Raw genomic sequence first — 13,230 nt, forward strand, 5'->3', positions numbered from 1 at the left:
ATTTGCATTGAAGGTTTGAGAAGGCCTCTGTGGAGTACCAGGAGCACCTGTGTGCCATGACAGGTGTTGATTGCTGCGTCTCCAGCTTCGACAAATCCGTTCTCACGTTGGCCAACGCTGGGCGAAACAGTGCCAGCCCCAAACATTCTCTGAATGGTGAGCGTCCCGGATTTAAATAAAAAGTCGTATACGCTCAGATAGTTTGTATTAATGATCCTGTTGTATAGTTTAGATTTCTCTGCTCGTTAAAATATTTATAACTTCCCTGGATCTCTCTGTTTTATAAAATACATTTACTCAGGTGAATCCAGGAAAACTGTGCTATCCAAATCAACGGACTCTTCCCCTGAGGTTATAAATTATTTGGGAAATAAAGCATGTGAGTGTTACATTTCCATTGCGGACTGGGCTGCCGTGCAGGACTGGCAGAATGCTATCCACGACCTGAAAAAGAGTACCAGCAGCACTTCTCTCAACCTAAAGGCTGATTTCAACTACATAAAGTAAGGACTGTTTTTCAGCTAAATAAATTTTCAGCAACCTTAAAGTCTGCCTCTCTGGCAGAAAAATATTAAAATTGGTACCATCTACTACTGCAGCATGTTTGAAGTTCTAGTAATACTGCTGTTCAAAAAATGACTACAACGAGAAACCAGCGTTAGATGTGAGGAAGATACTCATACGGTGGAAAACAGACTTGTTAACTGTTGAAACGGTCATTTGATCTTCATTCTCAGAGCTTATGGTTTTAAAATCAAAAGGAGTGGAAGCAAATTTGTTACTGCTTTAGGAAGGGTCACATTTGATGACTTTTCACGGTTGGTGGGCTCAAGCCCCACGTCAGGCTCTGTTCTGACAGCTTGGAGCCCGGAGCCTGCTTTGGATTCTGTGTCCCCCTCTCTGTCTACCCCTTCCCTGCTCACGCTCTGTCTCAAAAATAAGGAAACATTAGAAAAAAATGAACTTCTCAAAAATATTCTTGAGAGGACAGAGTTTATGAACATTTATAAAATCAGCTCCCTTTCTTTTCATCTCCATATTTCTCTGTGCATTTATTAATCCCTTAATTCAAAATGTAGGTACTGGGAGCCCCTGGCTGGCTGTGTCGGTAGAGCATGCAGTTCTTGATCTCAGGGTCATGAGTTAGAGTCCCATATTGGGTGTAGATATTATTTAAATAAATATTAAAATTAAAAAACAAAAACCAAAATATATGTACTGAATTTCTTAAATCAAAATTTGTGTACCCCCAAGAGGTTGGGACACAGGAGTCGTTAGCTGTCCTTCCCATTGTGGAGCTCAGCTTCTAGGGAGCAAATGGGTTAATGGGTAATTTTTCCATTGAGCATGTACTATGTGCCAGGCAGTGGGGTGTAGCACCTCATGAAACATGAATTCCGACTCTTGAGGAGTTCCCTTCTAGAGGGACACACAGGCAGATAGACAAGGTTGGGAATGCCATCAGCATGACATTTGGGCGAAGACTTAAGGAAACAGATCTGATGAAAGAATAATGTGCTTTGAGTGTTCTGGAAATGGCCCAGAAAGTGGCCCAGAGGCCACTATTATTGAAGCAGAGTCAATAATAGGAGATCAGGATAGAGGGTAGATGGGGAACTGGGAGAAGGACTTTGACTCCCAGTAATATGGAAAATCTTAGGTGAGATTTGAACAGGAGAGGCATGTCGTGATTTGACTTAGTCATTCCCCCTGCTGTTGGGAAGAGACTGGAGGTGGACGACGGGGGTGGCAGCATGTAGACCATTTATCTGTGGGACAAAGGTGGAGGGAGGACAGACACTGTTAGTTGAAGCAGGAGCACACAGAACCAGGAGGTGTTTTTACGGTGCATATGAAACATGCGGAGGAGAGTAGTAAGCAATTAAGAATTGGATTTGGAACAAAGGAGAAAAGTCTAAGCTAGAGAGTGATTCGGGGGTTCATTAGCATATAGGTGACAGTAAAAGGCATTTTTTTTCTCTTCACACTTTATACTCCAGAGCCTTGGTAAGCCACGAAATCACAGATTAAGCTCTGGAGAAGGGTGAGTGAAAAGGAAAGAAGGCCAAGGTCAGAATCCTTACTAGCATCTTTGTTCCAGGAAGGGAGAGGAAGCCACTGATAAGAACAGAAAGACACTGAGGAGAGAAAAGTCCAAGATGTGGGAGAAGCAGACTGGAATAGTCAGTCTCGTCAGAAGCTCCAGAGATGACCAGCAAGAAGAGCTTTGTAGAGAGAGATCACGAGAAGCAGCTGGGTTGAGTAGTACTATTGAGTGGTGGAGAAAGTTGAAAATCAAAAGCTTTAGTTAGGTTACTTGGGTGGTGAGTTTTTCCTGAAGTCAAGGAGAGGAGGAGGCTGTGGCTGGAGGAGAATGTTGTGTAGTTACCTGAAATATTGGAGAGTTTTAGTGTTCTTTCAAGTTTACGGGAAAGAGTGACAGGAAAGCAGAGGTTTAAGAAACAGGATAAATAACATTGAAGGATCAACTGGGCCCTACTTTTTTTGTGCCTCAAGGAAAGCAGCGGAAGTTGGATATAGACTGTTTTGGGAGTGGATAGATGGTGGATTAGAGGTAAGGGGAGAGGAAATGAAAGGGTAGAGGATAGATGGTTGGGCTTTTTGTTTGTTTTATGGTTTTTTTTTTTTTTTTTTTTTTCTTCAAGGAGTCCATCATTAGCTGACAGTGTGAGGGCATTGTAGAGAATAGTGGGGAGGGACACGGGAACCTGCCCCTGGAGAGGACTCAGATCCAGTAGTGGCCGGAATGATCAGGGTGCTGTCACCAAACCTTGACAGTTCTTCAGTTACAGCTTACGTGAGAAGCTGGCATTTACCTTAATCCAGGCTTGGAGCTTCTACAGTAGAGGCAGGTGCAGTTATTGATGTCATATTTCCAGTGCTGGCTTCAAGCTGAGTTGTAAGGCAGGTGACACAGTGAGAGGGACAGGAAAAGATGAGAGATTAATAGAATAGAAAGAGATGAGAAACTAAGTCATCTTCTTGGTTGGAAATCAGCTGTAGTAGGAATGGGAACAGAGTGAGTGATCTGAAAGTAGCAGGAAGGAGCTAGGAGAGGGCCTCTCCTCACATGGATGCTGCAGGACTAAAGGGGTTTCAGAGGTGCCACCATTTTCAGATAAGGTGAGGAGATGGAAAGGAAGAATTCTCTGAAAGAAGAGAAACAGGTTCCGTGAGACACGTTGGAGAAGGGAGAGAGGGAGGATGGCCAGCAGTGAAAGGAGGCAGGACGAGGATGGAGCCCTGAGATAGTAGGACAGGAGCCCTCCAGGGGCTTAGGCTTTAGGTAGGGAATGGGGTCGCGTAGGGAACTGAGAAGTAGCTTGGGGAGAATCAGATGTTGCCATTGCCCTGCAGCGGTCTGTCAGTTTGTTGGATGGGCCCGGAGGATAACAGACTACAAAAAGAGGACAGGTGAGCGTGCTAAACTGAATGTCTATAGTTGTGGCTTTCTGGTTTGCCACTCCAATTTTAGTGCTAATTAAGTTGGTAGTCCCATCTTCAAAATAGAAATAAAATGATGGCCTACGTAGAAGGAACTTCACCAAAAGAATGCTGTGTAACTGGGCTTTTTCCAGAATTTGTTCTGCCTTTCTTTTGAATGATTGCACAGGCTGGATAGGGTGTGATGTAAGCTAACTGATGTTTTAATTACAGATCACTAAGCAGTTTTGAATCTGGAGAATTTGTTGAATGTACTGAGCAGTTAGAATTGTTACCAGGAGAAAATGTCAATCTACTTGCTGGAGGATCAAAAGAGAAAATAGGTATTTGAGATAATAATCTTAAAATTAGGTATTTTATGGACAAGTTGCCCAAAATATTTGGCTTAGTATTTTATTGGAAAAACGGGAGGTTTTTGTACATTTTATTTTGGGGCAGAGTCCCATGCGAAGGAACATTTGTAGGGCTGTTTTACTTACATTTGATTTGGCAAATGGAAACAGTTTAATTAAAGTTAATCTAACTTAAAAAGACTGTCATAAGACTTGGAGATTTATCTGGCCATGTTTGAAAAAGTTCAGTGTTTAAGCTAAATATTTTTCTTAGCGTCTTAATGTGGTTCGTTAATTTCTTTACCCCAACTGGCACATTCTGTAAAATACTACACTAAAATTAGTATTGTGAGTACTTTGTGTGTTAGCACCGCTTTGCCAAATTCAGTAAGGTTTGCAAAATAGGTGTAGATTTGCCCCTTTAAAATGTAGCATATGTTGGTTTATTGATTTTCGAACTTGGGAAATCAGCTGATTCGGGTGGGTGTGAGATATAATTTGAATGCAGACTGTGACTTTTATATAGCTCTCAGAAATGCTTCATCATAGTGTTCAGCTGGCTGAGCTTAAATACGAAAGAATGTATTCATCAGTGATAACTTTTTAATACTGTTAAAATGTCTTATCATTCTTAACACGTTAAAAACAACTTAACAGAATTTATTTAACTTCTCTGTAGATATGAAAAAACTGCTTCCTAACATGTTAAGCCCAGATCCAAAGGAACTTCAGAAATCGATTGAGGTTCAGTTGTTGCGAAGTTCTGTTTGTTTGGCAACTGCTCTAAACCATATAGAACAAGACCAGAAGTGGCAGTCCATAACTGAGTAAGTTTAATCCGAAGGAGGTTAATGTGCACTGTGTGTACCATATGGTGAATGTACGTACTTGGCGATGAATCACTTAACAGTTCACTACAATGCTAGTTAGTCATGATAGCTTCGTTTTCGTTGTAGAAGTCGCGTGAAACGTGAGTGCCCCTTGCCAGCATATATAGAGGTTGAAACTAAATAAACTGTAGAAATCCACAGAAGCATGTCTTGACTTGCTTGTGTCATTTTACTAAAGGGCAGACAGCTCTTCTTCCTTTCCCCTCTTTGGATGCCACTGTGGTAGCATCTTATCAAACTGCCTTATCTCTTCAGTGATTACCGGCTGGAAAATCTCATTTGTTAATTAACAGTATATATTTTGTTTCAGAAATGTGGTAAAGTACTTGAAGCAAACCTCCCGCATAGCTATTGGACCCCTGAGACTTTCTACTTTAACGGTTTCACAGTCTCTGCCAGTTCTAAGTACCTTACAGCTGTATTGCTCTTCTGCTCTGGAGAACACAGTTTCTAACAGACTTTCAACAGAGGTGTGTATGTGTGTATTTTTATCAGGATATTTTTGTGAACATTAATAGGCATTTGTGTAGAAAAAGATTTCTTTGAAAAAAAAATTTTTTTTTAATTTTTAAAATAGTATTTGTAGCATTTGTTGGACAAGGTAGTAAATACAGAAATCCAAAATGCCATTTTCAGGCACATTTTCATTTGAGAAGTGTATGAGGCAGATGGAGGAAGTAAAGATAGAGAGTTTTAAGGATGGCTAATTGCTTAATTTTTTCCTTTGTTTGTTTGTTTTTGGAAGAAGAGAGTGTATGTAAATATATTTCCGTTTGACAGGTGTTACAAATTTTAGATTTGATTAGTGAAGATACCCGCAAGGTGCCTGGCTGGCTAGGTGGTAGAGCATTTGATCTCGGGGTCTTGAGTTCAAGCTCCATGTTGGATGAAGAACATACTTTAAAAAAAAAAAAGACACCCCATCCTTCCAGATAGGGGACAGTTTAACCAAAGATGGGCCCTTCCCAAGGGAATTAGAATCTTTGAGAATCTGCTAATAAAGTGGTAGTTTTATGTTTCTCTGTAATCTAACTTCTGTTTTATACTTAATATGCTTGTGTTTATTTTTATAAAAATGTGCTTTATTGATAAATTGGACTTGATTTTTTCTTTCTTTTTAAGGCAAAGCAAAGATTTATCTTAGAACGTCTCTTTTCCTCTTGTGATTAGAAGATAAAATGAAGAAAGGGGGGAGTTGAATAGACAAGTAGAGCTGAGTAGCTGGTTTAAGGGGATGCAGGTTAACTCGGTCTACAAACATGCATGGAGTCTGTTTGCATTAAGTAGTTTTGGTTTTTCTCTGGCAGGATTGTCTTATTCCACTCTTCAGTGAAGCTCTGCGTTCATGTAAACAGCATGATGTGAGGCCGTGGATGCAGGCCTTAAGATATACCATGTACCAGAGTCAGTTGTTGGAGAAGATAAAAGGTAATTAGCTTGGATTTTTTTAAATAGCTTTGATTGAGATATAATTTACACGTTTGGCATGTACAGATCCGTGAGTTTTGACAGATCTTTACCACCAGTTCGTTCAAGATCTAGAACATTTATATCACCGCAAAAAGTTTTTCTTATGCCTCTACCCAGTCGCCTCTCCCATGTGTCCTGTCCTGGGCAAGTGCTGATTTGTTTCCTGTCACTGTAGATTAGACCTGTCTTAACTAAAGTTTTGTATAAATGGGATCATACAACTCTGTTGTGTCTGGGTTCTTTTCGGCACTTTATTTTCAAGGTTCACCTGTGTTGTGTGTATCAGTAGTGTGATCCTTTGTGTTGTTGAGTAGTGTCCATTTGATGGATGCACCATAATTTATCTGGTTCTTTGGATAGATCCTGGAGTTGTTTTAAAATGTGGGCTATTATGTGTAGAGCCGCAGTGAAATTCGTGTACAGGTCTCTGGGTGGACATATATTTGTGTTTCTCTTGACTAAATGCCTGTTAGTGAAATTGTTGGGTCGTAATGGTTCAACGTTAAAAATAAGTTGGGGCGCCTGGGTGGCGCAGTCGGTTAAGCGTCCGACTTCAGCCAGGTCACGATCTCGCGGTCCGTGAGTTCGAGCCCCGCGTCAGGCTCTGGGCTGATGGCCCAGAGCCTGGAGCCTGTTTCCGATTCTGTGTCTCCCTCTCTCTCTGCCCCTCCCCCGTTCATGCTCTGTCTCTCTCTGTCCCAAAAATAAATAAAAAACGTTGAAAAAAAAAAATAAGTTGGCGAGTTCTTAGAACGTGTTTGTACATTTTACATTTCTTCTTGTGTCTCTATCTTTGGTGGTGTTGGTCTTTAATTTTAGTCACCTGGCACCAGTGTATAGTAGTATTTCATTGCGGTTTTGTTTGCATTTTCCTGATGATTAATGAGATTGAGCCTCTTCATTTGCATAGTGACCACTGTGTATCTTACTTTTTAAAGTGTTTAAATCTTGTCCGTTTTTAGTCAAGTCATAAACTTGTTTATTTGTTCTGGATATGAATTCTTTGTCAGATATAATGGACTGTGGATGTTAAGTTTTAAACACTCCAAATGAGTTGACAATTAGTATTTGTATAAATATTAGTAGATCTCATTTTTAAGAAAGAAACGTCTCTTATGTTAAAAGGGTGTTAGCAATTTATTGCTTGAAAATGGAAAAGTTGCCAGAATTCTGGCAAAGTTGTAGAATTGTAGTTGAAAATTGCGGTAGCTAAGATTACTGAATACATTTGAGTATTAAATTTCAGGGGGACCTGGGTGGCTCATTCAGTTAAGCTCCCAACTCTTGATTTTGGCTCAGGCCATGATCTCACGGTTTGTGAGATCAAGCCCCGTGTCAGGGCTCTACACTGACAGCACAAAGCTTGCTTGGGATTCTCTCTCTCCCCTTCTCTCTTTGCCTCCCCAACTGGCACGCCCACGTGCGCTTTCTTTCTCTCTCTCTCTCAATATAAATAAACATTAAAAAAAATAATAATTTCAAGTAAGGTAATGCTGGGGTGTGGACTCGCATTGCAGAGTGATTACTGGGAACTGCGACTCTCCTGGACTCTCAGTGCTGTATATATTTGGGTTGGATCGTTAGCCCAACTTTTGCAGATGGAAGGACCTTAGGGCAAGTCATTAAACTTCTGAGTCACATTCCCTTTCAGTTCTGGGTATTGCCTTGCTGAGGAGATTCTTGTAAGGATTATGGGAGATGAGATAAGGCATATAAAAGCCCTGGTGCAGAGCATGGCATATAGTAGGACTACAAATATCATCTTCTTTCTCATCCTTCCCATATTGAACAAGTTTTAAAATTGGGAATAAAAAGTCAGTAACTCAGCGGTTATATTTGAGACAAAACTCCACTCCGCCTTGCCTTTTTTTCTTCGGCAAGTGTGCTTTGTGCCAGGTATTGTGCTCGAAGTTGGGATGTAATGGTGAACAAGACTGTTTTCTGCATTCCTAGGACCAAAGGGATTCTAGAGTCTAGCAGGGAAAACTGACGTCGTACAAGGAACAGCAGTGGTGTGCTGACTGGAAGTGCACGTACATGGTGCTGAAAGAACATAAAACAAGAGCACCGATTTAATCCTAAGAATCAGTCGGAAAAGGATTTGGGGAAGAAGTAACATTTAATCTGATACCTGAGGGAGGTAGAGATGAGAAGGAAGGTGGTGGGCCATTTGGCTGGAAAAAACATGGGAAGGCCAGTGGCAATAATGAAAGATTCTTAGGTGACTCAGTTTGCCTAAGGGAGAATGGGAAGAGAGGAAGCTGAAGGAGACTGAGATTGGAATGAAATGTAAAGCATCAGTGCCTTTCAAGATAAATTCAGGAGTTGGGATTTTGTCTGGGCAATGGGAAGCCTTCAGAGGGAAGTTAAGTGTTCAGATTTATCTTTGTATAAGATGACTTCAGTTGCAGGTTGGAGAATGGACTAGAAGAGGAGAAGACTGGGGGCAGAGGGACCCATTAGGCTAAAGTCCCTGCTAAAGGTAACCAAGGTAGTGTGATAGGGATAGACAAAAAGTAGATGTGATAGGAGGGCTGAAAGTGAAGTCCTGTGACGGCTGCCAGGCATCTGCTCAGGTAGCCAGGTTGATTATGTTCCTCAAGAAAGGAAAAACAGGAGAAGGAAGTAGAGTGTTTGGAGGGTGGCAGAAAATGGATTTAACTTGACACAATTTGAAGTACCCTTGAAATGCCTGACTGTAGGTGAACTGGTAGGCAGGTGGGACTCAGATGTCAGGTCTGGGCTCAAGATGAAGACTCCACAGTCATCAGCATTTGCATGGTAATTGAAACTACAGAAGCAAATGATATTGTCCAGGGAGAATATGCAGAGTAAGAAGAATAGAAAGCCTAGGATCGACCCCTAGGAACATCAGTTTTAATGGATGGGTAGTAGAGAGGAAGGAGACTGAGGGTTCATCAGAAAGGTAGGAGTAAACTCGGAGAGAATGGCGTGATAAAAGGGCAGAGGGTACTTCTACATGAAGGAGGATGGTCTAGCTTTACCCTCACTTCCCACTCTTTGGCCTGAGCCCTTTACTAAAAAGATCTAGAAACTGAAAAGCCGATCTCTTAGAGTAAATCATTTTTACTTTTGTCAGCTTCATTGTATACATTTATTCCAATAAACATTTATTGTCTGTTGCATGCCAAGCACCATGCTAGCTGCTAGGGATTTAAAGATGGTGAAAAATGAGTTATCTTGTTTTAAGGAGGTGGTAGGGAAGGGAAAATAAATAGTTGGGGAAGAATTTTTGGCCATGTTTCCGTGCAGTCTGCGACTAGACCCATCAAGGACTAATGAAACGTTTTCTTCTCTCCAGAACAAACAGTTCCAATTAGAAGCCATCTGATGGAATTAGGTCTAACAGCAGCAAAATTTGCTAGAAAACGAGGGAATGTGTCACTTGCAACAAGACTGCTGGCACAGTGTAGTGAGGTTCAGCTGGGAAAGACTACCACTGCTCAGGATTTAGTCCAGCATTTTAAAAAACTATCAACTCAAGGTCAAGTGGATGAAAAATGGGGGCCTGAACTTGACATTGAAAAAACCAAATTGCTGTATACAGCAGGTTAGTAAAATGAACTGTGGTTAGTATATAACAAAATAAAAATCATGTGTATGAATGTTAATGTGTATGATGTCAGGCAATAAAAGTTGGGTTTTTTTCAGCTGTGGCACAACATTTGTGTCCTGAATAATAAATTACCTGTAATTGACTTATCTCTATAATTTGGGGCTTTTAAAAGAGGTAATTTTGGTGTATTCAAGTAAGAAATGTTTCTGGAGATCATTGATTACCACTGAATTTACATTGTCACTTTATCCCGAAATACTGTTAATCGTTTGCATATAAAGCTAAGGTCTGATTTTTGGTTTTCTGTAGGCCAGTCAACACACGCAATGGAAATGTTGAGTTCTTGTGCCATATCTTTCTGCAAGTCTGCCAAAGCTGAATATGCGGTTGCCAAGTCCATTCTGACACTAGCTAAATGGATCCAGGCAGAATGGAAAGAAATTTCAGGGCAGCTGAAACAGGTTTATAGAGCTCAGCAACAGCAAAACTTCACAGGTCTTTCTACTTTGTCTAAAAACATACTAGCTTTAATAGAACTGCCATCTGTTAATACGATGGAAGAAGAATATCCTCGGATAGAGAGCGAATCTACAGGTAGGATATCTTTATTTTTATTAGCTTTAAAATATTAATTTTAGGGGTGCCTGGGTGGCTCAGTCAGTTAAGCGTCCGACTTTGGCTCAGGTCATGATCTCGTGTTTCATGAGTTCAAGCCCCACACCGGGCTCTGTGCTGACAGCTCAGAGCCTGGAGCCTGCTTTGGATTCTCCCCTGCTTGTGCTGTCTCTCTGTCCCTCAAAAAATGAATGAATGTTAAAAAAAATTTTTTTAAATATTAATTTTAGAAGTTATTTCTCCCTGTTTTAAAGTTTACAATGTTATACTGGCTGTAATTTGCCACAGAAATTGTTTCTATGGAAATTTAGTGTATTTTACTGCCTGGAAGTAAGTAAAACACATTTCTGTAGTATCTAATGCTACCGTGCAAGTCACTTAAAACTCTGCCCACCAGGCCTTCCCTAACCACGGTGCTTTTATGCACTTAGATGTTTTTGCTGGCAAGACGGCCCTGCCCCAGAAAGCTAAATGTCACCACACACTAGAAGGAGCAACAAAGACAGATAATAGTACCCTGTGGTCTCCTTGGGTGATAGAGCCCAGAAACTACTGAAAGATGAAAGTTTCACATTTTGACACTAGTGCTAATAATAGGGTACTTGACAAATAGGGTAGTTAATTCAGTGTTGGAGAGCCTGTTATGGTAGGTACCGTTGTCCATGTTTTACAGAGTGGGAGATAATTAACCTCTTTGCCAAAGCATGAGAATATACTTTCATTATCGTTGTTATGAAGCGTAGGACTTTGATTTCTTACATTGGTCTTATGAAATCATTCTCATCTGTATATTATATAGTCTTGATATAAGGGATATGTCTAGTGACTATTATAAATCTTACATTGGTTGGGGCGCCTGGGTGGCGCAGTCGGTTAAGCGTCCGACTTCAGCCAGGTCACGATCTCGCGGTCCGTGAGTTCGAGCCCCGCGTCAGGCTCTGGGCTGATGGCTCGGAGCTGGAGCCTGTTTCCGATTCTGTGTCTCCCTCTCTCTCTGCCCCTCCCCCGTTCATGCTCTGTCTCTCTCTGTCCCAAAAATAAATAAACGTTGGAAAAAAAAAAAAAATCTTACATTGGCATATGACATTCTAGCAGGTGATTTCTTTACTTCTGAACTGTGGATAAAGACATTTACCTCATGAATTTCTGATTGAATGAGATTGTATACTTATCACCTATGTATTACTTTTCCCAGAATGCTTCAGCTTAATCTAATCATAAGTAACCAGTCATATCCATAATTCAAGACATTGCACAACACATCTGACACCTGAACTGTTTTTTTTCCCAATATATGAAGTTTATTGTCAAATTGGTTTCCATACAGCACCCAGTGCTCATCCCAAAAGGTGCCTTCCTCAATACCCATCACCCACCCTCCCCTCCCTCCCACCCCCCATCAACCCTCAGTTTGTTCTCAGTTTTTACCAGTCTCTTATGCTTTGGCTCTTCCACTCTAACCTCTTTTTTTTTTTCCCTTCCCCTCCCCCATGGGTTTCTGTTAAGTTTCTCAGGATCCACATAAGAGTGAAACCATATGGTATCTGTCTTTCTCTGTATGGGTTATTTCACTTAGCATAACAGTCTCTAGTTCCATCCATGTTGCTACAAAGGGCCATATTTCACTCTTTCTCATTGCCACGTAGTACTCCATTGTGTATATAAACCACAATTTTTAAAAAAAAAAATTTTTTTTTCAACGTTTATTTATTTTTGGGACAGAGAGAGACATAGCATGAATGGGGGAGGGGCAGAGAGAGAGGGAGACACAGAATCGGAAACAGGCTCCAGGCTCCGAGCCATCAGCCCAGAGCCCGACGCGGGGCTCGAACTCACGGACTGCGAGATCGTGACCTGGCTGAAGTCGGGCGCTTAACCGACTGCGCCACCCAGGCGCCCCTAAACCACAATTTTTTTATCCATTCGTCAGTTGATGGACATTTAGGCTCTTTGCATAATTTACACCTGAACTGTTTTTATGTAAAGTGTCATGAAAGATATTTATGTGGTTTACAGGGTGATAATTTAAGCCGACTTGGGAAGCTGAGTGGTTGATTTCAATTTATTAGCCTTTTCAAAAAGCATAGTATGAAATGTGTTCCTTTGTCAAATTTTGCACTGTAATATTCTGGAACTTACTGATAGCTTACAGATAATAAAACCCCAAAATGTTAATGGGAGTGCCGTTAGAAATTTATGAATGTAGAGTTGCTGAGTTCTTTCATTATTTTTATTTTTATTTTTTTGTCCATCATGGCAGTGCATATTGGAGTTGGAGAGCCTGACTACATTTTGGGACAGTTGTATCACCTATCTTCAGTACAGGCACCTGAAGTAGCCAAATCCTGGGCAGCGTTGGCTAGTTGGGCTTATAGGTGGGGCAGAAAGGTAGTTGACAATGCCAGGTACGTATGTCAAAATGTGTAACTTAGCTAATGCATTGCAAAATAGAGACAGAAAATGTCTGCTGACAGGTTTTGGTAACTTGACATGGCATGTTTTGATAGCTGCAACTAGTGACTTGTTTATTTTTATAGTCAGGGAGAAGGTGTTCGTCTGCTGCCTAGAGAAAAATCTGAAGTTCAGAATCTGCTTCCAGACACCATAACTGAGGAAGAAAAAGAGAGGATTTATGGTATTCTCGGACAGGCTGTCTGTCGGCCAGCGGGGATTCAGGCAAGGAAAATATGATGTAGTGTTGGGAGAAATGGTGTCAGGATCACTGTTTTAATTCATTGATTTCGAGGAGGTTGATCATATATATACTTGATTAAATATTGAATAGGGTTTAGGCAGTTTTTGTTACAAATCAGAACTTTGAGTTTTAAAATGAAAGTGAGTTATGATACTTTTCTAAGAAAAATGTAATTTCTTGAGAAAT

General features: G+C 40.8%; 1 protein-coding gene across 1 annotated transcript in view; it reads left to right on the forward strand.

Annotated features, from left to right (window-relative positions):
* Positions 1-13,230, forward strand: part of SMG1 (SMG1 nonsense mediated mRNA decay associated PI3K related kinase) — a 100,515-nt gene that overhangs the window by 54,200 nt on the left and 33,085 nt on the right. Inside the window, 10 exon segments of the mRNA XM_040458941.1 lie at positions 14-156; positions 302-503; positions 3,679-3,788; positions 4,477-4,624; positions 4,998-5,157; positions 5,995-6,115; positions 9,480-9,728; positions 10,044-10,328; positions 12,610-12,754; positions 12,887-13,025. Coding sequence (XP_040314875.1) covers positions 14-156; positions 302-503; positions 3,679-3,788; positions 4,477-4,624; positions 4,998-5,157; positions 5,995-6,115; positions 9,480-9,728; positions 10,044-10,328; positions 12,610-12,754; positions 12,887-13,025 — 1,702 coding nt within the window.

Source organism: Herpailurus yagouaroundi, unplaced genomic scaffold, assembly GCF_014898765.1.
Source record: "Herpailurus yagouaroundi ecotype Mexico unplaced genomic scaffold, PumYag 222, whole genome shotgun sequence".
Taxonomy (NCBI): Eukaryota; Metazoa; Chordata; class Mammalia; order Carnivora; family Felidae; genus Herpailurus; species Herpailurus yagouaroundi.